At 40.7% G+C, this 27,016-nt stretch overlaps 2 protein-coding genes across 2 annotated transcripts in view; both read left to right on the top strand.

Annotated features, from left to right (window-relative positions):
• The window catches only part of LOC309658667 (uncharacterized protein), a 167,611-nt gene that overhangs the window by 38,527 nt on the left and 102,068 nt on the right, over positions 1 to 27,016 (top strand). The window lies entirely within an intron of this gene.
• Positions 819 to 19,838, top strand: LOC309658668 (uncharacterized protein). Its single transcript, XM_082457510.1, has 4 exons — positions 819 to 933; positions 14,903 to 15,029; positions 15,245 to 15,305; positions 17,309 to 19,838. Exons 1-4 carry the CDS (start codon positions 931 to 933, stop codon positions 18,708 to 18,710), a joined length of 1,593 nt encoding a protein of 530 aa, XP_082313636.1. The 5' UTR covers positions 819 to 930; the 3' UTR covers positions 18,711 to 19,838.

Raw genomic sequence — 27,016 nt, 5'->3', positions numbered from 1 at the left:
TATAAACACCTATATTAAGAAAGAAAGATATCAATTAACAACCTAAATTTACACCTCAAAGAACGAGAAAAAGAACAAGCTAAACCTAAAGTATAAAGTGAGTACTTTTCAAACTACAGAACATGGTGAAAAGAAATTAAGACAAGTGTAAATAGAAAACATCCCAATTTCATGGTTCAGAAGAGTTAACATTGCTGAACTGGCACTACTTCACAAAATGATCTGAAGATTCAATGTAATACTTATTATAATGCCAGCTATAATCTTTGTAAGAAATTGGCAAGTTGTTGCATAATTTTATATGAGTGGGGAAGAGGCAGGGATGGATGGAAGGCTCAATCCTGTCAAAGTACAAATATTAAAATGGAGCCAGACTCTTTATTACACATGGCGGGGTCACCTTAAGTGTCTTTGTTTCTAAACAAGGGTCACTATTTAGAATGGTCTGACAGACTTAAGCCAAGACCCTGACCCATATAGGACGTAAGACCCTATTGTTTCAGTGTCGCCTGATCTGGGCCATCTTCGAGTGCTGTACTTACTTTATTTATTTGGTAATTCAATCAGCATTTCCCTGTACCTCCGCGTTCATAAAGAACTGGGCGAAAACAACACAGGCCGCCCCAAGCCGGAAAGAAGTTCCGCTTAAATGCAAACATCCTTTGCTGGGTCAGGTCGCCGCCCACCCGCAGAATCTGGTTACGCAGACATGCATCCTCCTGCCCCGCTGTCAGTCAAGCGTGGGGGGCGAGGCCTCTCAAACTGTCCAATCAAGAACCCCGCTGGGGGAAGTGGGTGGGGAGACGCACTGCATTGGCGCAAACATACCTACTCGTCCCTAATCGTCTCTGTGGCTTTGCCGCAGTGTCCCTTGCGCTGTGCTTTGCAGCGGTCGTGGGAGTCATAGGAGGGACTCAAGGAAACCTAGAAATGGTAAGTGCGCTGCCCAGCGATGTGAAGACGCGGTGGAGTGTCTGGTCGGAACCGGTCCTGGCAGGACCCGGGTCTGACCGCGGTCAACTCTGGGGTATGCGGACCCGAGCCGCGTGTGTCTCCGCTCGGACCTCAGTCCCCTCGGTCTGGCAGCGTGGGGGCGGGGCCGGCAGCCGGAACCCCGGGCGTCCTGTCCCGTCACTGCGCGCGGCGACTTGGGCCCTCACCCCGGAGCCTCTCTGGGCAGCTCTGTGCCCGCAGTCTGTCGTCTCCCCCAGACTGTGCGGTGACCACAGGGGGGGGTGGTCATCAGGGAACAGTCGTGACTGGGTCTCCGGGGATCCTGCGTTGGAGGAACTGTGCTCTGTGGAGTCCACAGTCTCTCCTTTCACGTCAGCGGGACTCGTTTTCTTCTGAGTGTTACGAGTGTTCTGGTTTTTAGAGCAGGGTTTCAAATTCACAGCTCTGTTTCCCCAGCCTAGCTCTGGCAATAAATACCTAAATTTCCAGATCCCTCCTCTCATTCCCAAAGCCAGCTTCGCCTTTACGAATCACAGCATCACTATCAACTATTTGTCCTCTGTGGTGCATTTCAAAGGGACCCAATATTTTAACTGTTTATCCTTTTCCCACAGAGCCATGGATGGCTCTTAAAGATTTATTTTTTTTAATCTGTGGATGTTTTACATGAGAAGAAAGCCGAATAACCACACGGAACCATGTACATTGTATGAAAACCTTGTGCCTCTCCCCCAGATCTTTACAGGACACATACATCCTATGGGAAGTCCTTTGGGTGGAGTTTATTTTTGTGGAAACTGTCAGCACTGCCTATCCCTGGGTTTGTAACTTTAAAGAGATTTACTGACTTAGTCTGCATTTTTCAATAAAGGAAAAACGTGTTTAATCAATAGAGCTATAAGGACAGTATAAAATAGTTCCAAACAGGCAAGAAAGAGGTGACTCTGAGAGAAGATAAAATATTCTTGTATTACATTACATTTGTTAAGAATTTGGTTCCACTCTTTCTTTCCCTGAACGTGTGTAGTAAGTTTCTGAGGTCTGTGCTTACTTTTGGATATTTTCAAATGAAATTGCAGGGCTTAGACCAAAAGTGTTCAAGTATAGTTAATTATTTACAAATGAATTTCTTGCCATGGAAATAATAATTAACTGACATCTTTTATTCTGGGTGGAATAGATATTTGGGATTTTCTGCTTGAACTACTAAAGTGCCTTACCATTTTCTTTCCTCCTTCCCACGTAAACACTGGATTTAAGTTATTCTGCTGTATTGTTCAAAAACTGGCTTTGTGTCATTTAAAATCTCAGGGATCCAAAGCAAGTCCAGGGAGAGTAGAGGCCTGTGGTCAGTGAGCCTCACTAAGATCCCCTTGAGGCTGGAAAGGGAAGTACTCCGAAACCTAGTTGGTTCTTCCTGGGAAGCCTTACCCTTGCAGGTGTCCTACCTGTTCGCATCCACCACAGAAGAAAACTTTATAGTGAGAGAAGATGCAGAGCTTTGGAAAGCTGGCGGTGCACCTGCACGTGGGGGTGGGGATGATGCCTTTTTTAGGTTGTAGTTGTAGTTCCGTAGGCCTAGACACTTTCAGACAGAGTGTTTGAGTTTTGCATCCACAGTGTACATGCAGTTAGTGTAATTTGTACACACTGAGAGTCTGTGAAGATCAGGTGTTCTGTCTCATGGACAGAAGGTTTATGAATTGGGGAGTTCCTTTGGGTCAGAGCCTTAAACTGAATCAGGCTGACAGTTTCCTGACTTGTGACAAGAGAAGCCTGGGGAAGGGAGTGCTTCCATGCTTACAGGAGAGGGGAGGGCGTGTAGAGCTCCCAGAGATCATTCGTGTGGCTGCTAACCTGTCCCTACCCTCCTTCACCAGGGACTGACCCACTCTAGGGGTTCCATCTCAACCTGGAGTGTTAGACACCAAGTCTGGAATATGTTCAACTTTCTGAAAATGGGGTTTTCTTCTGAATTTGAGGGAAGCAGCCTGCTTATCTGTTTTGATTTCAGTATTTGGATTCTTTTATTCTAAATATTGCAGCCCTTTAACTCTAGTTTGCACTAGCACTTGGGATTTTAAAATGTAAGTTGATCGAGAGATACGATGTAAGGCAAGAAAACTGGAATCAAATAGAATTTTTATTCCATTTAGGCAAGAGAATCTCAAGATGTGAGATGGGCGTATTTAAGTTCTCAGGTGCTTTTTCCATTTTTAGGTCAGTGTATGTGCCTGTCCCTAGAGAAATTTGACATTTAAAAGGCTATTATACTATTCCTAAGGTAAATGAGTTCCTATTTTAATGGATGTGAGGAAAAAACAATTCAATTTCTATTTTCATCTGTAAGAGGAAAATCCTCAAAGCCTCTGTAAATATTTGAAATTCTTAGTTTACTTCAGCTCTTACTTTGCAAGTCCTAGTGTATTAGAGTATGCCATTCGTTCCTGAAAGCATCACCAGTGTGAAATATAGTGGAAGAACAAACTGTAATGCCCCTAGTCCTTTTCGTTAGAAAGGGATTTGTAAATTATTTACAGTCTGCAGTCTTATACACCTTACTGTTTAAAGGATTAAGTCTTGGTGTGGTTTCCTATGTAGAAAAGTTAAAATTAAATTAATATTTAAATGTAAAAGTTAATTTAAAATAATTATTAAGCATAGCAAAATATGGCATATAAAATTTTTTCTCCTTCTTTTAAATAAATAATTCATGGGAAGGTTAAAAAAATCCCTAAGATAGGAAACTGACTTAAGACAACTCCCTGCCCACATATCCCACTCCCCTTCTGTGCTCTTAACTGCAGCCGTCTTCAAAGAACCAGTTTTGATTACTTCCATCATCCTGCTAGTGTTTCTTTATATAAAACCAAGTCATGGTGAATGCACATTTTTCTTCTGTTTGTTCTTGGGTGGGTTGGTGGGGATCCACATATTTGATGTTTAACTACTGTAAACTTAAGCCTCACCCCTCCCTTTTCCCCTAGCGCTTCTTACCTGGACAGGCTGATAAGAAAGCCTGGAAGCTCCTGCTCCGTGAGCTGCTGTTTGTTGGGGTCTCCTCCTGTGCGCTCTCCTGCCCTATGTGGCATTGTTGATCCCAACAACCCTGGGTTCTATATACAGAGGATTCTGAATTCGCAGTTTCTGTAATTCTTTGTCCTTTGGGAGCAGGAGTATGGGAATGGGGCCCTCCTTACAGTGTTTCTAGGTGGATGTCTTGGGTGTAACCCATCTATGTGTTTGGAGTGAAGATGTGTCTGAGGCTGGTGTCTCCCAACTTTAGGAGAGGTCTTAATGTTACCAAGTTCAAGCTCATACTGCTCACTGTGGTACCCAAAAACTGGGTTCACCTTTTGGTGGGTGTTGAGCCAATAGACACAACCAAGCCAAAGATCGGGAGAAGGAAGGATTTATTGTTACTTGCAGCAAGTAAGGAGAACATTGGGGATCTTTCCCAAAGCATTGTCACCCTGAACAACAAAACTGGAGAAGTTTTAAGCTAAGGGTACATGCATATTCATGAAGGGGATTGAGCAGAGGAGAATTCAGCATAAAATTGGGGCAAAGGTCGACAGAGTCCAAGCTTTGGTTTATGAAGTCAGGAGGGTCAACATCATCATTCCGTCCTCCAGCTGGGTGGGGGCCTTAGTTCCTGCAGAACTCAAAGGTATATTATTTTGTATATATATCTATATCCCTTGAGGAGGAACTAGGACTCTGCTGTATCACTGCACTATCGTTTGACTACTTTTTCTCTGTTCTTTCATTCCTTTTTTCTTTAAGGTCATTGATTACTGAGACCTGTTCAAGGGCAAGCATTGTGGCCAGGCTTAGATCACAAAATGGCTTAGGCCAGAAATGGCTTCTCTTATGTCAAGAAAGCCAGGGTTCTCTTTCACTGGGGTTCCCCTAACTTATCTGCTTACAGCTGCATGACAGGCCAATAAAATGAGAGGTGAGGTGTTGGGGCAAGAAGTAGCGACTTTATTCTGAAAGTCAGCAAACCGAGAAGGTGGACTAACTAGGTTCCTAAAGAACCATCTTAATTCAGAAAAGAATTTAGGTTCTTTTATGCTAGGAGGAGAAGTGAGAGGGCAGTTTTTCATCTTCTTGTGGCATTTTCCCAGAAGGCAGGGGGTCCCAGCTCCTAAGTCACCCTTATCTGTAGATACCATCTAGCCTTGGAAAACAGCTAGTCGAAAGCGCTGTTATTCTTAGGAATTAGGGTTTGGTTAATGATTATCATGCTGGGGGGGGATGAAGTTTAGGAGGACAAAGTAAAATACTTTAATGCATTCTGTGACGTTAGTACAGCTTAATCAGGTCAGTTAATAAAATATAGAAGGCCTGGGAATTCTCTGGTGGTCCAGTGGTTAGGACTCGGTGCTTTCACCGCTGTGGCCCAGGTTCAGTCCCTGGTTGGGAAGCTAAGATACCGCAAGCTGAGTGGCTTTGCAAAGAGGGGGGAAAAAAATCTATATATACACACACACACACACACACACACACACATATATGTGTGTGTAAAAGGACTTTTGTAGCAAGGCAAGAGAGCAAATAGCCCCGTTACATTAGGGTGTTATGAATACGATTATACCCTGTGAATGAGGTGAGCCTAGGGGTTACTTCTTAAAGAGCAGTTATTTAAAAGAGAAAGAAAAAAAAGAGAGGGAAGGGAGCCAGTAGATGGTGGACTGAGTATACTCTCCAAATACCAGAGGGCTCATCAGCAGCACCTCTGCTGCAGCTGCTTCTCCCTCTACTGCAACAAAGATCCTGACCCTCTGAGTTATTAGGGACGACACAACAACCTCACTGTGACACAGCAAAGGAATTAGTTTTAACTGATTTAAGCTTGGGTTACTTAAATTATATGTCATGGAGGAAGAGACATGATACATCTTTACCTGGTTATCCTCAGGGAACCTCAGCAGCCTTGCCATTTCACAGTCTCTGCAGGTAGGATCTGCACTGCATGCACTTTGCTCCAGGAGCACAGGTATGACATCACACTAACGACGTCCTCCTCTGAGGATATTCATTTCACACTCATTCAGAACTAGTATTGGAATGGGAGCTCATACGAGGTGGATGGGCCATTGACCCACGCATAAGATAAGACCCTCATGCCTTGGTCAAGTTCCTGAAGATTCTTTTATAATCAGATGGCTGCTCCCTCTCTGACACTGTGAAGAAATAGTTACATAGTCTTTTTCAGTACCCACAAGATCTGCTGGGTCCTTTTGGTGTTGGGAGGCAACGTTTTCCTTGTTTACTAATTTTACTTGAGCCCATATTTGCTATTGCTTGGAAATTTGCCCACCTTGAGGTCACCCCTACCACAGAAGGCTCTAGACTGTGTTTAAATTGCCGTAAAACAGCCATACATAACACTAACTCGTGTTAGAATCCTCTTAGCCTCCTTCACTGTAGAGTTTTCAGTGACCTTTCATACCTCCTGGAGTTACCTTAAATTGTGGCCTTAAATTGTCCATAGACTTCTGATGCAAGAAACTGCCCTGTGCCTCACACTGTTTGCCATTAGAGCTGCAGTGACTGTCACACACTGAGCTTTCTTGAAAATAAAGGGTCTCGGGGCTTCCCTGGTGGCGCAGTGGTTAAGAATCCGCCTGCCAATGCAAGGGACACAGGTTCGAGCCCTGTCCTGGGAAGATTCCACATGCCGCGGAGTAACTAAGCCCGTGTGCCACAACTACTGAGCCTGCGTTCTAGAGCCCGCGCGCCTAGAGCCCGTGCTCCGCAACAAGAGAAGCCACCGCAATGAGAAGCCCGTGCACCACAACGAAGAGTAGCCCCCGCTCGCCGTAACCAGAGAAAGCCCGCGCACAGCAACGAAGACCCAACGCAGCCAAAAAGAAAAAAAAAAAGAAAAGAAAGGGTCTCATAAGCACTGAGCTTGTGACCCTCTGCTAAGCTGCCCATTGTGCCTTTGACCCTAGAACTAGCACCCCATCGGGTTGGCATGCCTACCAGCACCACCGCATGACATTATGGAGCAAAACCTGTCCTGGTTTATGCCTCCCGCAGGAGGGTGGCCTATTCTCTCTTCAGTCCATTAAAGGATGCTGTGGTCTTGGAAGAGGTCACCACTCCCCCAGATGGAGACTTGCCTCGGGAGTTTCTTGGGATTAACTGAATGCATAGCTCTGGGGTGTGCATAGACTTTAAGGATGACAATATGCATTCGTGCATGATGAGCTCAGTGGAGAGTTGCTGCTCTTCATCCCTTGTGATATCCCTGATAAATGACCAAACCACACAGCTAACCAAACATCAGAGAGTCATCTTGATACTGGCCAAAAGTTGGCCCCATCTACATGTATTCACAGCCTTTTGGACGATGTGTAAGAATTGCCCTTTTATATTAAAAGAAATGTTGGGATCTCTTGATTTAGAGATATCCAAAATAGAAATCAAGGTTATTCTCATCTGTACATATACTAGGTCCACAATATAGGGACTCACCAGGACACTCTTATCCATGTTGGAGTCCCAGACATGACTGGTAGTAACCGTGGCACTTCTCAGAATATACAGTGCTGCTCTCCAACATGACATTCAGTTGAAGTTTCACTTCCGTAACAGGTCTCAGGCTCATGGAGCACCATACTGGCTTATTGAAATAGGTTCAAATCAGTTGTATGAAAGGTGTCCCGTTTTGGTCATCAGTCATCAGGGGTGAATTGCAATGAGTCTGTCTTCAACTTTTTTTTTTTTTTTTCTAATTTACTTCAGTGTTTTTTTAGAGCAATTTTAGGTTTACAGAAAAAGAAAAATAGAGAGTACAGGGAGTGCCCACATAACCACTGTGCATCCACACAATTTACACTAATTTTAAATCTTGTGTGTGGAACATTTGTTAAAATTGTTCAGTGAATGTTGATACATTAAAGTATACAGTTTACAGTAGCATTGACTCCTTGTGTTAAAAGATCTATAGATCCTGGAAAATGTTTAATGACATAAATCCTTCATTTCATTTCTGTATCCTATAGCATAGTTTCATTTCCCTAAAAATCCTATATGCCCAACCTATTCATTCATTCTTCCCTTGAACCCTCAAATCCTTCACAATCAGAGATTTTTTTCTTGGCTCATAGTTTTGTTTTTTCCAGATTGTCACATACTTGGAATCATACAGTGTGTAGCTTTGTGAGATTGGCTTCTTTCACTTAGCAGTATACTTTTTTTTTTTTTAATTTGGCCACATGGCATGGGGAATCATAGTTCCCCGACCAGGGATCAAGCCCATGTCCCCTGCATTGGGAGCACAGTGTCTTAACCACTGGACCACCAGGGAAGTCCCTTTTGGGTTCCTCCATGTGTTTTCATGGCTTGATACCTTATTTCCTTTGGTATCCTTCAACCTTACTCTGCTCTTATTAATTCCAAGAGTAATCTCTGTTGTAGATTCTTTCAGATATTTTACATAGACAATCATGTCATATAGGACAAAGACAGTTTTATTTCTTACTTCCCAATCTGTATATCTTTTATTTCCTTTTCTTACTGCATTGACTAGGGCTTCTAGTACAATGTGTTTTGTATTTATTTTTTTCTTTGTGTGTGTGTGTTTGTCATATAGTGTTGAATAGGAGTGGTGAGAGGAATCTTCTTGCTCTGTTCCATTCCTGTCTTACCAGTAAAGCATCTAGTTTCCCACCACTAAGTATGATGTTAGCTACAGGTGTCACGTAAATGTTCTTTCTCAAAAAGAGAGAGTTCCCCTCTATTATTAGTTTGTCATCATAAATGGATATTGGATGGTATCAAGTCCTTTTTCATGTTCATTTCCCCCTTCTTTCATTTCTGATATGAGTAATTTCTGTCTTCCCTCTTTTCTCTGTTATGTTGACTAGATACTTGTCACTTTTACTAAATTGATCTCATCAAAGGACAGCTTTTGGTGTTGAAAACAGAAGAGTGTTTTTTCCCAATATATTTTAAGTAATTTCAGATTTTTTGCTCCTTTAAATATTTCCACATTCTTTGATCTTCCAATCAAGCTTATCCTCAAAAGCACCACCAACTGTTTAATTTCTATTTTCTGAGAGATTTAGTTTTCCACTGATGGCTTCACAGATCCACATCAAAAATCCACCAGCTTTCCATTTTCCATTACCACCAGCTCTTCATCTTTGCCATTATTTGGTGTTCTGAAGGTTTGTAATTTTAGCCATTGTAGGAAGTGTTGGGTAATATCTCATTCTTTTATTTTCAGTTTCCTGGTAATAAGAATTTTTTCACGTGCTTATTTACCATCTGTATATCGTCAATAAAATGTGTGTTCAGATCTTTTGCTCATTTTTAATTAAGTTGTCTTCTTTTTGTTCAGTTTTAAGAGTCCTTTGGATGTTTTGGATACCAGTGCTTTATCATTTAAATGATTTCCAAGGATTTTCTGCCTGTCTGGCTTGTGTTTTCATTCTCTTAGCACTGTGTTTCACTGAGCAGGAGTTTTTCGTTTTAATGAAGTCAAAGTTATTTTTATCTTTTGGATCTTGCATTTGCTTTTGTATCTAAAAATTAATCACCAAAACCAAGGTCACCTAGATTTTCTCATATGTTATCTTTTTGGAGTGTTGTAGTTTTACATTTTACACTAAGTACTCTGATCCATTTGGGGTTAATTTTTATGAAAGGTTTTAAATCTCTGTCTAGATTCATTTCTTCGTTCTGCATTTGGATATCCAATTTTTCCAGCATTATTTGTTGAAAAGACTAAATTCTTTCTATTTAATTGCCTTTGGTCCTTCGTCAAAGTTGAGTTCACTATTATGTGTGGATCTATAGGAAAGCAGTTGACTTTTGCATGTTAACATTTTCATCTTCAACCTTCCTCTACTTTCTTAGTAGTTCAAGGTCCTTTTTTTTTTTTTTTTTTTTTTTTTGCTACTGGAATTCTTTGAGCTTTTCTCCAAAGATAGTCTTGTCGTATGCCAGCCAAGGCAGTTTTATTTCTTCTCATTTTTTGTCCTTTTTATTTACTTTTCCTGTCTGATTGCATTAGCTAAAACTTCCAGTATAAGATTGATAAAGGAATGGTGAGAGGGGACATCCTTGTCTTCTTCTTGATGTTACCGGAAAGCATCTAGGTTTTTCTGTATAGTCAATTTATATTAAACAAGAGGCCAGTTGATGTAGAAGTAGATGTGGGCAGAGGGGAAGCATTCTCTAGAACACTGATTTGATCTCAGTCTTTCAGTGATCCTGTATCTCTGGGTTTGACTTTCTGTGATATAATGAGAAAGATGTTTGGTCTTTGTCCTGCGTTCCTAGCAAAAACCTTTTGAAGTCCTTGGAATGACTTGAGTAATAAGGGTGATAGAGTGTCTTTTGTTTTAAGTAAATTACGAAACCTGATGGTGTGTCAAGGAAATCTGTGATTTGTAGACAGCTGAGTAGAAATGTTGGTAACCAAGGCACGCCATTTGTGTCTGGCATCTGAAGTAGAGACATTGTCTAGGACTGAGTGCTTAAATCTATAGAGTGTAACATATGTGAGTTAGTGTTTGAATTGAATTGAACCGTTGGACATCTATTTGGTGACAGAGAGTTGGAGAAGTGGCATTGGGACACCGCATATTTGTTGTTAGGAGAGGAAAAAACCACTATTATCCTCAGAGGTGCCCCCACCTTTGAGAGCAGAAAATGCTAAAAGAGACTCACGTTGGCTATTTCCCTACACCCCCAGGTCAGTTAGGCTCTAGCAAAATCCCAGTTAGTTGTGCGCTTGTGAAATAGATTGTTTTCAGGACAGGCCTTGTTAGAAAGAAGAGACTATTCTGGGTATATATTTATTTATTTATTTTTATTTGTTTATATTTACAGTTGATTTACAGTATTATATTAGTTTCAGGTGTACAGCATTCAGTATTTTTATAAAAATATGGAACGCTTCATGAATTTGCATGTCATCCTGCTGATCTTCTCTGTATTGTTCCAATTTTATTTTAAAATTTTTATTGGAGTACAGTTGATTTACAATGTTGTTTTAGTTTCAGGTGTCTGGGTATACTTTTTTGTTTCTGTTTCTAATTTGGAGACAGCAATTTACCCTGTGACCTCAGTTCTCTGATGGAAGAGTTGTTGCTTTTAAGTTTCTTGGCTTTTTTTCTTCTGAGGACTAGAAGGTACCAGAAGCTGACTTCCAAGCTCCTTAGATACCAGACCATAGATAAGAAGTCTCTCACTCCTTTTTTTGATGTTTGACTGCTAACAACTTTAAACCTTACTTCCTCTTTCTTTCATCTACTTGTGCCCACATCTGTACATGGTGATAAGAAAGCCTCAGTGTCCCTTCCTTTGGTTCTGGCAAGTGATTGAATCCACAGAAGGCCTTGCTCGTGTACTTGAATTCTCACCCTAGCCCATCCCCTAAGCTCAATAAAAAACCCAGGCCAGGCTCCTTTCCTTCTTTCCTTGATGTCTCAAGGCATTTTTCACTTTCTTGAGAGGCTTCCTTTCCTTTTCCCAAACACTTCCATTGTAGAAGTTAAGAAACCCCTTTCATGCTCTTTAGGTGTGTATATGTTATCATCAGTGCAGACATCTGAACTAAATCTCGGGAGAGGCTTCATCTGTCTGTGCAGGAGACCATAACAGTTATAGAATAGGTAACATGCTGCACTTTTTGCAGTACTCTTTGCTTTACTGTTTTATTGATAAAACCTTCAGATCTGTTGATATTAGTGTATGTCACCCTTGTATATCTCTCCAAGTGCAACTATGCAATAAATTCTGTGGACGTTGTTGGAAATTGCTGGGCTGTAAATAGCGATCAAGTTCATATTCACAGGACAGAGCAATGGAGTATATCACTTGACCATTCCTCCATTTGTGCATAATTTAATGATTTTTTTTCCCCAATGGTCTTCAACACTTGGGTTTTTTTTTTCTTTTTCTTCTTCTTTTTTTTTTTTTTTTGGCTGCATTGGGTCTTCGTTGCTGTGCGCGGGCTTTCTCTAGTTGTGGCAAGTGGGGGCTACTCTTCATTGCAGTGTGCAGGCTTCTCATTGTGGTGGCTTCTCGTTGCAGAGCATGGGCTCTAGGGTGTGCAGGCTTCAGTAGTTGTGGCATGCAGGCTCAGTAGTTGTGGCGCACAGGCTTAGTTGCTCCGTGGCATGTGGGATCTTCCCAGAGCAGGGATTGAACCCGTTCCCCTGCACTGGCAGGCAGATTCTTAACCACTGCACCACCAGGGAAGTCCCAATGCTTGGGATTATTAAATTGACTAAGTTTTGTTCTAATCACTGTGAAATGGGATTTACTGGACATCTTAGTGTCCTATTACCCAGTTGCCAAGGTGATGGACATTTTTTCATATATTATCCTTTTCATATCTGTTAAATATGTTTTGCTTCTTTTTCCATTTTAAAATTATGTCTCTGTTCATTTTAACTCTACAAAGTAGCCCTTTTCTATTTTTATATCTGTGCACGTTGCAGATATTTTCCTTTTTATGTATCTTTTAACTACCTTAATTTTAATATATTTGAATTTGTCTCTGGCTTTATAGATCGTTCTTTTGCTTATATGAGATACTCTTTCTATTCTTCTATCAATAAAACATTTACCTGTGACTTCTAAAAGTGGCCTAGTTTTATCTTTCACATTTAAATCTACAATAAGTAGGCTGTTGTCTATGGAATGGAGGGAAATACGCTGCATTTTTCCAACTGGATAGTAGTTTGTCCCTTATGTAGTCAAGAGTTCATGATATTTGCCACTACTCTCCTGTTCTGTCCTTGAACAACTTTCCATATTAAATGCTGGTCTGTGGAAGACACTTTTCCTTTCCTTTGTTCTGTTTGTTTTCCTTTCTGCTAATACTTGTATTGTCTGAATTACCATAGAGGTGTGTTAGGTAGACTGTCATGTTTTTCCATAGAAGACTTTGTCCATTTTTGGACATTCCTTCTTAGTATTAGGTTTGGAGGAGTAGTTTTTATCGAGTCCTAAAAACTGTTTTAGGTATTTGTGAAATTTAATAAATATATCATTTGGGAGAGATGACATCTGGGCGACGCTGAATTCTTTCCAAGAACACATGCCATCGTTTTACTTACTTCAGTCTACTTTGACATTACCCAATAATTAAAAAAAATTTTTTTACATGAGGATCATTAAATATTTTGTATTAGTCTTGTTTAGTATTGAATTAAATTTGGTGTGGAGGAAACCAGAAGCAAGCTCTCAAATGTTGTCTCTTGGTGTTACCACGTAGGATGGGCTGAGTTCTCCAAGTAACAAATTAGAGACTCAGTGCCCATAGTTGTTTAGGGAAGTGGGTGCTGATCAGGTAGGCACCTTCTGCTGAACATGAAACAAAATTACAGACTCTCCAAAGGAAAACAGGAGTTTACCATATACACTTTAGGAGCACTGAGGCACTTGTATCTGTAAGGTTGGTCGGCTTACTCCCAAAATTACAGATTCTAGATACTAGTGAAAGATGAAATTTGTGAGCAAGCATTTCTAAGGCTAAGCAGTCTTGGGCCTGCTAATGTTCACTGTCTTTTGCACACCAGGTAGTTGCACTTTGTTATGAGCAAGTGCTGTTGTTCCAGTGAAGAAAGAGTAATTAGGGCTGCCCTAGGCAGCTCCTCTTACTCCCTGGACCCACAACAAGAGAGGTGTTCCTTCGCTGATGTTGCTCTACCAAACAAGCTAATTCTAGCATCAGAATTGATGGATGGGAGCCTTTTTTCTGTTCCCTCCACATGGACATCAATGGGTAATTGGTCTCTTTCAGGGACCAGCATTTAGGAAATTATGCCACTGGGGAATTCCTATACCTAGGATGGGCTGTCATGCTGCTGTGCCCCACCTGGTAGCTCAGAAATGAGAGAAGGTGAGAGGACAGCCTCTAGAGTGGCTGGTCAGGTATCACTTGCTGATATTAGAGAAAAGGGGTTTTTTGTGTGTGTGTTTTTTTTTGAGGAAAACATTGTTGAACTCTTTATGTATTTTTATAATTTGTGCAAATTCACCATGAAACCATTGAAGATTTTAATGAAGCCCTTGCAAACTTTAAGTCTTAACCTGTTCCTCAAGGTCATCAAGGCCCAGATTATAGTTGTATGATTCTGCCAAAAAAAGGTCTTCTGTGATCTTATCATCTCAGTATGGGTGTTCTAAAAATTGTTCAGAAGCCATCCTGAGGCACATGAATATAGGGATTTTGTGGAGGTGTGAGTTGTCCTGTTTTCCTCCTCATGCCTCGGCTCTAATTCTGAATAACTTCCTAGCCCCATGAAATGAGATAGAGAAAGGAAAGCAAAACTGAGTATGTGATAAATATTATATAAATTTTAATTTATACTCCTCCGCAAGAATATTTTCATTCAGCCAACTGGATCTGACTACTTCTATTAGCCTGGAGTACTTCAGGACAATATGACTAGCTGGATCTTGTTACAGGTTGGATTTCCACAGGACTTTTGGCCTCGTGTTTGATGATGGGAATAGAAAGAAAACCTTCCAGTTCTTCACTGTGTTGGTATTTGTTAAAACCTCATGCAGGTGTGAACCTGTGCTCGTATAGTGCTGCACGATATTGTGGGTACTAAAGAGGGAGTGAGAAAGTTTTTATCAGAATGAACCGGTGTGCTTAAAATGGATTATTTCTTTCATCTGTATAGCAAGTTTCTCTTATTTCTCCAAGGTGCTCTATGTCTTGACAAAGAGAGGAATAAAGACTTGAAGTGATCACAATACAAATGTAGCAGTAAATTCCTTGTGTTCATGATGCTCTTGAATTCATGAGGGAGTGTCACCATAGAGTGAGAGTTCTAATGACAAAGTTATAGAACAAATGTTAGGAGACCGCAGAGTCATATGTGAACTTCCTATGAATTGAGTATAGATTGCTGGTGCTCTTCATTCTATCCATTCTCTCACATACGTATTTGGGATGTTTTAGGATTCAGTGACCTTTGAGGATGTGAGTGTGAAGTTCACCACAGAGGAGTGGGCTCTGCTGGATCTATCCCAGAAGAAACTCTACAGAGATGTGATGGAGGAAACCTTTAAGAACTTGACCTCAATAGGTAGGGATGATGACATTCTTACTTAATTACTTAGTCAATTAGAGAACCAGTGTTGCTTGCTCATCAGCACTTTCAAGAGGTGAAATGTGGAAAGGGACTACATTAGTAAATAAACCAGGCATGGTCATAGTTCATCATGGACCTGTCATGTAACAACTTTTCTCTGATATTTTACAACTTACAATGATTTTTGTTGTTGTTGGTCTGCATTTTAGGAGAAAAATGGGAAGACCCTGTTACTGAAGATCAGTATGAAAATCATGGGACAAATCTAAGGTGAGTTATACTCACATGAGAAAGTAATGTCTCGTGACAGAATGTTAGTATGCCATGACATTTTTTTTTTAATTCAAGTACAGTTGATTTACAATGTTGTGTTAGTTTCAGGTGTACAGCAAAGTGATTCAGTTATATGTATATATATATATCCATTCTTTTTCCAATTCTTTTCCATTATAGGGTATTCCAAGGTATTGAATATAGTTCCCTGTGCTATACAGCAGGTCTTTGTTGTTTATCTGTTTTATATAGAGTAGTGTGTATCTGTTAATCCCAAATTCCCAATTTATCCCTCCCTCACCCTTTCCCCTTTGGTAACCATAAATTTGTTTTCTATGTCTGTGAGTCTGTTTCTGTTTTATAAATAAGTTCATTTGTATCATTTTTTTGGATTCCACGTGTAAGTGATACCACATTTTCTTTATCCATTCATCTGTCAATGGACATTTAGGTTACTTCCATGTTTTGGGTGTTGTAAATAGTGCTTCTGTGAATATTGGGGTGCATGTTTCTTTTCGAATTAGAGTTTTTGTCTTTTCCAGATATATGCCCAGGAGTGGGATTGCTGGATCATATGGTAATTCTATTTTTACTTTTTTATGGAACCTCCATACTGTTCTCCAGAGTGGCTGTACCAATTAACATTCCTACCAACAGTGTAGGAGGGTTCCCTTTTCTCCACACCCCCTCCAGCATTTATTGTTTGTAGACTTTTTGATGATGGCCATTCTAGCCGGTGTGAGGTGATACCTCGTAGTTTTGATTTGCATTTCTCTGATAATTAGTGGTGTGGAGCATCTTTTCACGTGCCTGTTGGCCATCTGTGTGTCTTCTTTGGAGAAATGTCTGTTTCAGTCTTCTGCCCATTTTCTGATTGGGTCCTTTGGTTTTTTGATATTGAGCTGTATGAGCTATTTGTATATTTTGGAAATTAATCCTTTGTCAGTTGCATCATTTGCAGATACTCTCTCCTATTCAGTAGGTTGTCTTTTCATTTTGTTTATGGTTTCCTTTGCTGTGCAAAAGCTTTTAAGTTTCATTAGGTTCCATTTGTTTATTTTTGCTTTTGTTTCCATTACTCTAGGAGACAGATCCAAAAAAAATATTACTGCAATTTATGTCAAAGAGTGTTCTGCCTATGTTTTCCTCTAGGAGTTTTATAGTATCCAGTCTTACATTTAGGTCTTTAATCCATTTTGAGTTTATTTTTGTATATGGTGTTAGAGAATGTTCTAATTTCATTCTTTTACATGTGGCTGTCCAGTTTTCCCAGCACCACTTGTTGAAGAGACTGTCTTTTCTCTATTGTATATTCTTGCCTTTTTTGTCTTAGATTAATTGACCATAAGTGCATGAGTTTATTTCTGGGCTTTCTATCCTTTTCCATTGATCTATGGTCTGTTTTTGTGCCAGTACCATACTGTTTTGATTACTGTGGCTTTGTAGTATAGTCTGAAGTCAGGGAGCCTGATTCCTCTAGCTTCCTTCTTCGTTCTCAGGATTGTTTATGCCATGACATTGTAAAACAAAGAAATAAAACAAATCAGCCCAGCCTTAAAATTAATGAACCTTAGAATTTTTGCATCAAACCTTTTTTCTCAAATGTGTCCTAAATGTTGAGTGTTTGAAAAATAGTACACTTGGAATCAGTATTCAGAATCACCATTTATGAATATTACTGTTTTGATAATTGCTATGATTATCTTGCAGAGCTTTAATAAATTCACTTTCAATCAGAATGTGCAGAAAATGTGCCCTTTCCTTTAAAATGGTAAAATTTTCATTGTCATAACTATTACTAAATATAATTAATAAACAGTTCATTAATAATATGCTTCTTATTTTTTACAGCAGTCATATGGTAGAGAGACTCTGTAAAAATAAAGAAGGTAGTCAGTATGGGGAAACACTTAGCCAAATTTCAAATCATAATCAGAAAAAGAAAACTGTGAATTCAGTGTATGTGGACGAGTCTTCATGCGTCATTCATCCTTTAATAGGCACATGACATCTCGCACTATACCCAAACCACGTGAGTATCAGGAATATGAGGAGAAGCCATATAAATGCAAGGAATGTGGGAAAGCCTTCAAGCATCGTCAATCCAGACATACCCATGAGAAGATTCACAATGGGGAGAAACCCTATGATTGTAAGAAATGTGGGAAGGCCTTCAAGCTTCGCCAGTCTATTCGAAGGCATGAAAGGATTCACACTGGAGAGAAACCCTATGAGTGTAAAAGATGTGGAAAAGCCTTCAGATATCACCACAACTTTCAAAAACATGAACGAACTCATACTGGAGAGAAACCCTACAGATGTAAGCACTGTGGTAAAGCCCTCAGTTCTCTCAGATACTGTCGAATTCATGAAATAAGGCACACTGGAGAGAAACCTTATAAATGTAAGCATTGTGGTAAAGCTTTCAATTGTCCCAGTTACTTTATAAAACATGAGAGAACTCATAGTGGATTGAAACCATATGAATGCAAGCAGTGTGGTAAAGCCTTCAGTTGTGCCAGTTACATTCGAAGACATGAAAGGACACATACTGGAGAAAAGCCCTATGAATGTAAAAAATGTGGTAAAACCTTTAGTTGTTCAAGTTCCTTTCGAAAACATGAGAGAACTCATACTGGAGAGAAACCCTATGAATGTAAGCAATGTGGTAAAGCCTTCAGTTATTCCAGATCCTTTCGAAGTCATGAAAGGAGACACAGTGGAGAAAAGCCCTATAAGTGTAAAAATTGTGGTAAAGCTTTCAGTTGTCCAAATTCCTGTCGAAAACATGAGAGGACTCATTCTGGACAGAAACCCTATGTATGTAAAGAATGTGGGAAAGCCTTCAGTTCTCTTACCAAATTTCAAAGACACAGGATGAAGCATACTGGAGATGGACCTTATAAATGTAAAGACTGTGGGAAAGTCTTTGATTGTTCCAATTACTTTCATTGTCATGAAAGGACTCACAGCGGAGAAAAGCTGTATAAGTGTAAGGAATGTGGTAAGGCCTTCAGTTTTCTATGTTGTCGTCAAATACATGAAAAAAGTCATACTGGGGAGAGGCCCTATGAATGTAAGCAATGTGGTAAAGCCTTCACTTATCTCAGTTGCATTCGAAAACATGAAAGAACTCATACTGGAGAGAAACTCTATGAATGTGAGGAATGTGGAAAGGCCTTTATTTATCCCTCAAATGTTCAAAGACACATGATAATGCATACTGGTGATGGACCTTGCAAATGTAAGGATTGTGGGAAAGCCTTTGATTGTCCCAGTTCTTTACAAGCACATAAAAACACTCACACTGGAGAGAAACCCTATCAATGTAGAACTTGTAGGAAAGCCTTCAGTTGCCCCAGTTCTTTTCAAAACCATGAAAAAACTCATAATGGAGAATAGCGCTATGAATGTAAGGAATGTGTGAAAGCCTTTATTTGTCCCAGTTCATTACACATACATAAAAGAGCTCACACTGGAGAGAAACCCTATTTTTGCAAACAGTATGGCAAAGCTTTCAGCACTCTGTTATATTCAGATACATGAAAGAACTCATACTAGACAGAAACTGAATGTAAGGAAGGTGGGAAAGCCTTCATATATCACACAACGTTTCCAAGGACACATGAGAGTGCACACTGGAGAGAAAGAGTATATATGTAAAGAATGTGGGAAAGCCTTCAGTCCCATTTCCTTGGAAAGCCACGGAAGAACTTGCAGTTGAGAGAATTGTGTTGAATGTAAACTATGTAGGAAAACCTTCACTTGCCCCACATCCTTACAAAACCATGTGAAAATGTGCATGCAATAGAAACCTTATAACTGAAAAATAAGGGAAACTTCAATTTTAGCAAATATTTTCAAAGTCATATGAAAACTTCACTGGAAAGAAATTATCTCCATGTAAGTACTATGTGTATACTGTCTGAAAATTCACAACATGAAAGAAATGTTATAAATTTTCTTTGTAATTGATTCATTCTTAAAGTGATTCTCTATAGTATGGATTTCTAATTAATTTTCAAAGTACACATTGAAGTGAGAAAATTTTGTAGGTACTCATTAAACAAGAGTTCCTAAAAAATTAATAGGTAGTTTTTTCTTTTAGTCATTTAGTAATTTTTTGTGTGTCTATGTTGAAGTCTATTGGAACCATGAATTGAAGCTTATTTCTAGTATGCAAGTAGGTTTAATTTTTACCTAATTTTGTAAGTTATGTGTAAAGAAAGGGACATTGAAAAATGCCAGTTTGGTTTTTTTTTCCCACTGGCTTCCTATGGCAAGTACTGGATATGCCTTATTCATTTTATATATATATATATATTCCACCTTATTTAGCAGAAAACTATCTTTTTACTGCCTAAAGATCCTTATTCTATTTTCCGTGGAATATATAATTGCTATATACTTGTAAGTATGCAAAGTTTATCATAGTGCAGTCTCTTGTGAATTATCTTCATCTTTTGTCCTTTATACTTTGTTATTTCTTTTGGCTGGGATTTGGACTATGGAATTTACATTAAGAAGAGACATGTGTGAAAGGACAATAAAATTTAGATTTGGCAATGTCCCTTCTTGATCCTGTTTTATTAATGTGAGTAATGTGAACTACATTTTCTAGAATGTGTTGCCTTATGATCCCATGTGAGAAGTCACCAAAGCCTAACTTACATGAAACTTGGAATGCAGAAATGAAGTATGATTTAGTCAGGTTTTGAAGTCACCTGTATAGAAGGAGACAGAAGCATAGGGCCTTTGTAGACACTTGCTTCCAGCCCATTTTCCACATTATTTTCCCTATCAGTCAAGTATATCCTCAAAACCACCATAGACTGCTTGACTTCCACTTGATCTGAGCTGTAGGCTTCTACAGTTGTCCCCAAATTCAACATTAAAGATCCAGTACAGTTTGGATTTTCCTGCAAGCTCTCATGTGTCCCCCTTGTAAGAAATTTAGACTGTCATGGTTAAGAATATTCTCTGAAGCACTGAGCGCCCTGTTCTCTAGATCTTATTTGTATAAGGTCTAATTTGTAAACACCTTGTTCTGTTTATACTGCTCCTGACTATGTGCTCCCCATTCCACTATGACAGTTACAGTGGTACAGTCCAAAATAACTACATGAGAGTTTGTTCCTCTACTGCACTGTGCAGTGACTGCTCTGATGCAGTCCTTCCGTGTAGCATCAGCACCTTCCTCACATCAGGCAGGTTCTGTGTGTTTCCTGTTATTCATAGCTGAGTGTAATCCCTAATATGTCTTCAGTCATGTTTCATTGTATTTAATTTAAAGTGTGTACATTTTCATGTCAGGACTCAGCCCACCCACCAGCAGTGTTGCCAGTCATCTCCACAAACTAAAATCTCATGGGTACAAATTAGATACTGATGTCAAGGAGAAAGGGTTCAGTTAAGAAGGTGGAGCCACCATGGGAGGAATCAATGAGGTCTAGGGGAGTATGATTCCACAACTGGAGAGATTATAAAAATATCTAGCAAAATAGACTTTATTTTTTATTTATTTATTTATTTACTTTTGGCTGTGTTGGATCTTGGTTGCTGCACACAGGCTTTCCCTAGTGGCGGCAAGCGTGGCTACTCTTGGTTGAGGTGCACAGGCTTCTCATTGCGGTGGCTTCTCTTGTTGTGGAGCACGGCTCTAGGCACGTGGGCTTCAGTAGTTGTGGCACGTGGGTTCAGTAGTTGTGGCTCGCGGGCTCTAGAGCGCAGGCTCAGTAGTTGTGGCGCATGGGCTTAGTTGCTCCACAGCATGTGGGATCTTCTCAGACCAGGGCTTGAAGCCGTGTCCCCTGCATTGGCAGGCGGATTCTTAACCACTGCACCACCAGGGAAGCCCCCAAAATAGACTTTAAAACAAAAAACTATAATTAGAGATAATGAGGAACATTATATCGTGACTAAGGAGTCAAAGTTTATAGTTTGCATCTAAAATAGTACATAGAAATGTTTCTATTAGCAATTAATGCCTATGTTAACAAGAGATCGCAAATCAATAACCTAACCTTTTATCTTCTTGACCTGAAACAAATAGACTACAAGATACTTCTCTAGCAAAGGTGAGTTTATTCAGGATCAGCGGAGAACTGCAACTCGTGGTCTGCGACATGGCAAGTCACATTGCAAGTCCCCGCACAGCAAGGGAAGGTGAACACTTTTATAGAGCAGAAAAGGAAGTTGGAAGGGCTGTAGTAAGCAGAGCGTCAGTGACTTTTCATTGGCTGAGTCCTTGCCAGGAAAGAAGAGGTATCTTTCTTCTTTCCTGTTGGGCTCTACTATCATTGCAGGATGTGAGAGCTTCCCCTTCTGGTCTGCCCACTCTATTTGAGGTTTCTGTTTATTCATTTTTTACATTTTCCCCTTTTGATGAAGATCTTTCTCTGAAAGCATCGCTGATCAAGAGTCAGGTTTTCTATATAGTTTCAGCAGCTTTTTTTCCCTCGATGTCAGGGTTTCCTGGGTTTAGTATCTCATGTCAAAGGGAAAGTGCCCAGATAAGAAACCTACTAAGGTCACATTTGAGTAACAAGAAGGGGTAAGAGAGAGAACCTTCGGGCACTTTTTATCTAGTCCATATGTTATTAAGATAATAAGCATTGGCTATCATCTGAAGAGTTATGTCATCATCAAGGGTTTGGCAACAAACTTCCAGCAGACTTGGTCCTGATATCTTGGGAAAGCTGTCTCATCAAATCTTGTCTGCTTCAATTCTGAGAAATCTTTACTTTCAGGTCACCAGATGATGTACAGGTCCAGTCAGGGTTTGATGTTTTCTTTAGGTGTGTCACGTGAATCCAAGAGTCCATTCCTTGGAATTTGATGGCACAAGGGTTGGTTAGCAGTACTTGATAGGGGTGTTTCCAATGAGGTTGAAGAGAGTTCTTCTGGAGGTGTATTTTTGAATAAATGAAATCTCCAGGTTGCAAGATGTGATACTTAAAGGTCTTTGTTTCCCAAGGGTACACTGTGAAAAGACTCTTCTACCAAAACATAATTATTTTTCATAGAAACGATTAGGCCTTTGCAATGTTGGAGCATCTCCCCTTTTATCAGTTGTGGGTCAAAAGAAGCAGTAGGTCAAGTACGTTGGGTGTCCTGTGACTGTCTCAAAGGGTGAGAGTTCATGAGTTCCAAAAGGGGTGGGTCTGAGATTTAGAAGAACTAACGGCAGTGAGTTTGGTCAAGGTATTTGTAGGGCCTCAACAAATGCTGCCAATTGAGTCTTAATACCATTAGTGTGTTTGACTAAACCAGAGGATTGAGGGTGGTAAGCACAGTGATAGTGTTGCCCGTCAAACAGCAGAGACTTGTCAAAGCACCTAACCAGTAAAGTGGGTTCTTCAATCACTATGAAATTTGAGAGGAGTTCCCCTGGTAGGGATAATCTTTTCCAAAAGGATTTTAGCCACAGTAGAGGCAGTAGCATGTCTGTAAGGGAAGGCTTCAGTCTAGTGTGAAAACATAACAGACCATGTCTTAAACTTATTTATATCCGTTAGACAGAGGAAGTTGCATGAAATCCATTTGCTGGCCTCAAATGGTTCATTAGGCAGTTTGATTTATTTATTTATTTATTTTTGGCTGCATTGGGTCTTCATTGCTGCACGTGGGCTTTCTCTAGTTGCAGCGAGCAGGGGCTACTCTTTGTTGCAGTGCGTGGGCTTCTCATTGCAGTGGCTTCTCTTGTTGCAGAGCACGGGCTCTAGGCACGTGGGCTTCAGTAGTTGTGGCACTCGGGCTCAGTACTTGTGGCTCGTGGGCTCTAGAGTGCCGGCTCAGTAGTTGCGGCGCATGGGCTTAGTTGCTCCGCAGCATGTGGGATCTTCTCAGACCAGGGCTTGAACCCATGTCCCCTGCATTGGCAGGCGGATTCTTAACCACTGCGCCACCAGGGAAATCCCCATTACGCAGTTTTAAATGTTTAGGAGCAAAACAGACAGGCTTCACTGGGCTATGCTTTGGACAAGTGGGACAAGTGAGGTAGGCACTTTTTGTGGACTTGTTAATGTTTCTCCACCAGTACTGAGTGATGAAGGATATAATTTTGTCAGGTGACCAATGGTTTAATGCATGGATAGTGGTAAGGAGTGGGAATTTTAGAATCTCTGGTAGGACTGGGTTGGTATTTGGTCCAAACAAGAGCTTTCTCTTTTTATCAAAAGAAAAATTGTTGAATTTCCAATCTTTTTTTTCCCTTTTCTGAGGCCAATTGTTGGGCCTCTCTAGCCAGTTTTTCTAAATTATTTGGGCAAATATCCCTGTGGTCTATGACAGACATGTGGCTGCTCTAGATCCCTTTAAGGGCAGCATTCCTTGCAGAAATATCAGCAAGGTGATTTTCCCTAGCTTCAGAGAGTCAAATTTAAAATGCCTTTGGGGAATTCCCTGGCGGTGGTTAGGACTCGACGCTTCCACTGCTGGGGGGCATGGGTTCGATCCCTGGTCGGGGAACTAAGATCCCACAAGCCGTGTAGCGCAGCCAAAAAAAAAAAAAAAAGAAGTCTCAGAATCTTAATAGCTAATGCGGAAGGGGGATTATTGCATTCAGTAATTCCTGAACATAGAGACCATTTTTAACTTTATTTCCATCAGAAGTAAGGAAGCCACGTTGCTTCCACAACATTGCAAAATCACGAGCTACTGTGAAAGCGTTATCTATTATCAGTACAAACACTGGCAGTTTTGTCCTTGGCTAATGTACAGGCCTGTGTAAGAGCATGTAATTCAGCCTGTTGGGTCAAAGCCATAGGTAAAGATGCTGCCTCAACAACATCAAAAGGAGTTGTAATAACATACCCAGCACAATATTTGTCATTGTCACCTTTTAAATAAGAACCATCAATGAACCATGAGAAGTCAACATTACCCAATGGAATTTCCTGCACATCATTACAAGTCAGGAGGTGGTCCGTCAGCGTTAAAACAGTTGTGAGTACTTCATCAGTGATAGAAGGGAGAAGAGTAGCAGAGTTAAAGTTATTACAGTGTAAAAGAGTTAGGTGAGGGGCAGTTAACAAGGGACTTCATAGGAGGTGAGGCGGCTGCCTGAGAAATGTTGAGTGTGATGAAAATTCAGGAGAGCTTCTAATGCATGAGGTACAAAAATGGCTAAAGGGGATCCCACAATGATTTTATCCATGGCCATAACCAAAAGGGCAGTGGCCATGATGGCTCTAAGCTGAGGCAGGGGCGTGTCCCCATACCACAGGGTCCAGTTGGCTGGCTATAAAACCCTATGCTATGGGTGGATGGTGGTACATTTTTTTGGGTGAGTTCCCCAAGGGCATTCCATTCCTTTTCATATACCAAAAGGATGAAGGGAATCTGATAATTGGAATGCCAAGGGTAGGTGGGTTCATTAAACACTTCTTTTCTTTGCAATTCCTTTCTTTTTTGTTCTTTTTAGCTGCACCGCATGGCATGTGAGATCTTAGTTTCCCAACCAGGGATTGAACCTCTGCCCCCTGCATTGGAAGCGCAGAGTCTTAACCACTGGACCGCCAGGGAAGTCCCCATCAAACCCTTCTTTAAGGCCTTGAAGGCTTTGTTGTCCGGTTCTTTCCATAAAATTGGGTAAGGGTTGTTACTCTTGAGTAAAACATACAGAGATTTAGCCATAAGAGAGAAATTTGGAACCCATTTTTGGCAGTGACCCACTAGCCTGAGAAAACCTCACCATTGGTGCTTACTTTGGATACCATGAAACTTAGGAAACTATGAAGTCTATCTGGATCTATGTGTCACCCATGTTCTGATATCAGATGCCCTAAATATTGAACCTGGGTTCGGGCAAACTGCAATTTTTCTTTGGCGACCTTATGTTCCTTTAAGGCTAAAAGCTTTAGGAGGTGGCTGCTATCTTCCTGTGAGGAGGCTTGAGAAGGAGAGCAAAGAGGCAAATCATCCACATACTGCCTCTAGTGAAGGATTCTCTAAGGGCACTAACTGGAGTGCCACTTGTAATTGAAGAGAGTCTTTAGCCTTTTGTGGTAGGGTACCCATACAAGGTGGCAAATTTGCAAATAACAACAAAAATGGGCTCAAGTAAAATTTGTAAACACGGAATATGTTGCCTCCAGAACAACAGAAGAACCATATAGATGTTGTAGGTGCTATGGGAAACAATAGCTGTTTCTTCATGGTGTCAGGGAGGGAGCTGGCCTCAGCTTATCAAATAATTTCTAGAAATTTAACAGAGTTATCAGGGACTCACATTATATGCATGGCCTTGTCCCATCTACTTTTTGTGAGCTTCTCTTTTCAATATTTGTTTGTCCTTAATGTCCTTAGAGGAGATGTCATTAATATAATGTTCTGCCTGTGTTCTTGGAGAAACCAGCATGCTGTTCAGATCTTGCCTGCAATGACTGTGTGGGAAGGCAAAGCTGTTAATGATCCGGGAGGATAACCCAGTAAAGGTGTATCACATCCCTTCAGCGGTGAAGGCCAAGTGCAGCTGAGAGGCTGTTGAACTAGGCACTGAACACAACAGACTTAGCCAAATCTGTGATATCAGAATATTTATCAATTGCTTATTAGATGGAGTCGGTAATTTCTATAATGTTGGGGACTAGGAATAGGGTTCTGTTTGGTACGACCACAGCCTTGAGGTTGCCTTAATTCACTGTAAGGTGTCATTCTTTCCTGGTTTAATAGGATAAACTGGGCTGTTAGAAGGAGGACGGAGAATAATTAACCCTTCACTAACTAGGTTTTGTATACAGTTTTCAGTCCATCAAGGCCCTGTGTAATTTATGTTGGGCCATATTAACTAACTTATTTGGGGAGTAAGGTCTGTGAGGTCCAGTTTTTCTTCTTTTTTTTTTTTTTTTTTGGCCGTGCCACGCGGCATGCAGAACTTCCCCACCCAGGGATCCAACCCATGCACTGGAAGCGCAGAGTCTTAACCACTGGAGCACCAGGGAAATCCAAGGCAATTTTTTTTTAATTTTATTTATTGATTGATTTATTTTTAAGGCTGTGTTGGGTCTTCGTTTCTGTGCGAGGGCCCTCCCCAGTTGCGGCAAGCGGGGGCCACTCCTCATCACGGTGCGCGGGCCTCACGCCATCGCGGCCCCTCCCGCTGCGGAGCACAGGCTCCAGACGCGCAGGCTCAGCAATTGTGGCTCACGGGCCCAGCTGCTCCGGGGCACGCGGGATCCTCCCAGACCAGGGCCCGAACCCGTGCCCCCCGCATTGGCAGGCAGACTCCCAACCACTGCGCCACCAGGGAAGCCCCCCAGGGCAATTTTTAAGTGGCAAAAACTTTAATCTATAAATCATTGGTTCAGAGCTTCCCAGCTCGTTATGGGATATTTTAGGACAATGGGTGTTGTGACCATGGAGAATTTAGGCACAACCATGGTTCTGATGGTTAAGAAGAAACATTGTCCTATTTGTCCTCTATATTCATTAGTGCTCCTAAGAGTATCAGAGGTATCTTGCTTAAATTTAGTGGGATCTCAGGTAGATCTGTACTTTGAGACCTAGTATTTATTAACTGCTTGAAGGTATCTGAATTAGTACTTTATATCAGATAGCAAAATTAATTCTGAACCTATGTTGTAGAGGCCCAAAAGCCAAGCAGTGTACTTTCATCTGTTTTGTTATGTAAATTATTTTAGTATATTTTGGATTTCCAGTTGGGTCAAATTGTGGACCTTTGTTTTAGCATTGTATCTATTATTTCC

The sequence above is a fragment of the Balaenoptera physalus genome (genome assembly GCF_965194825.1).
Source record: "Balaenoptera physalus genome assembly, chromosome: 3".
Lineage (NCBI taxonomy): Eukaryota > Metazoa > Chordata > Mammalia > Artiodactyla > Balaenopteridae > Balaenoptera > Balaenoptera physalus.
The sequence above is the reverse complement of the archived record's forward strand: the minus strand, read 5'-3'. Positions and strand labels throughout refer to the sequence as shown.

Bases quoted from the DNA above. Each gene is read 5' to 3' on its own strand.
- LOC309658668 (XM_082457510.1), top strand. The intron at 15,030-15,244 runs GTAGGGATGATG...TCTGCATTTTAG, and splicing joins TAAGAACTTGACCTCAATAG to GAGAAAAATGGGAAGACCCT. The intron at 15,306-17,308 runs GTGAGTTATACT...ATCCTTTAATAG, and splicing joins AATCATGGGACAAATCTAAG to GCACATGACATCTCGCACTA.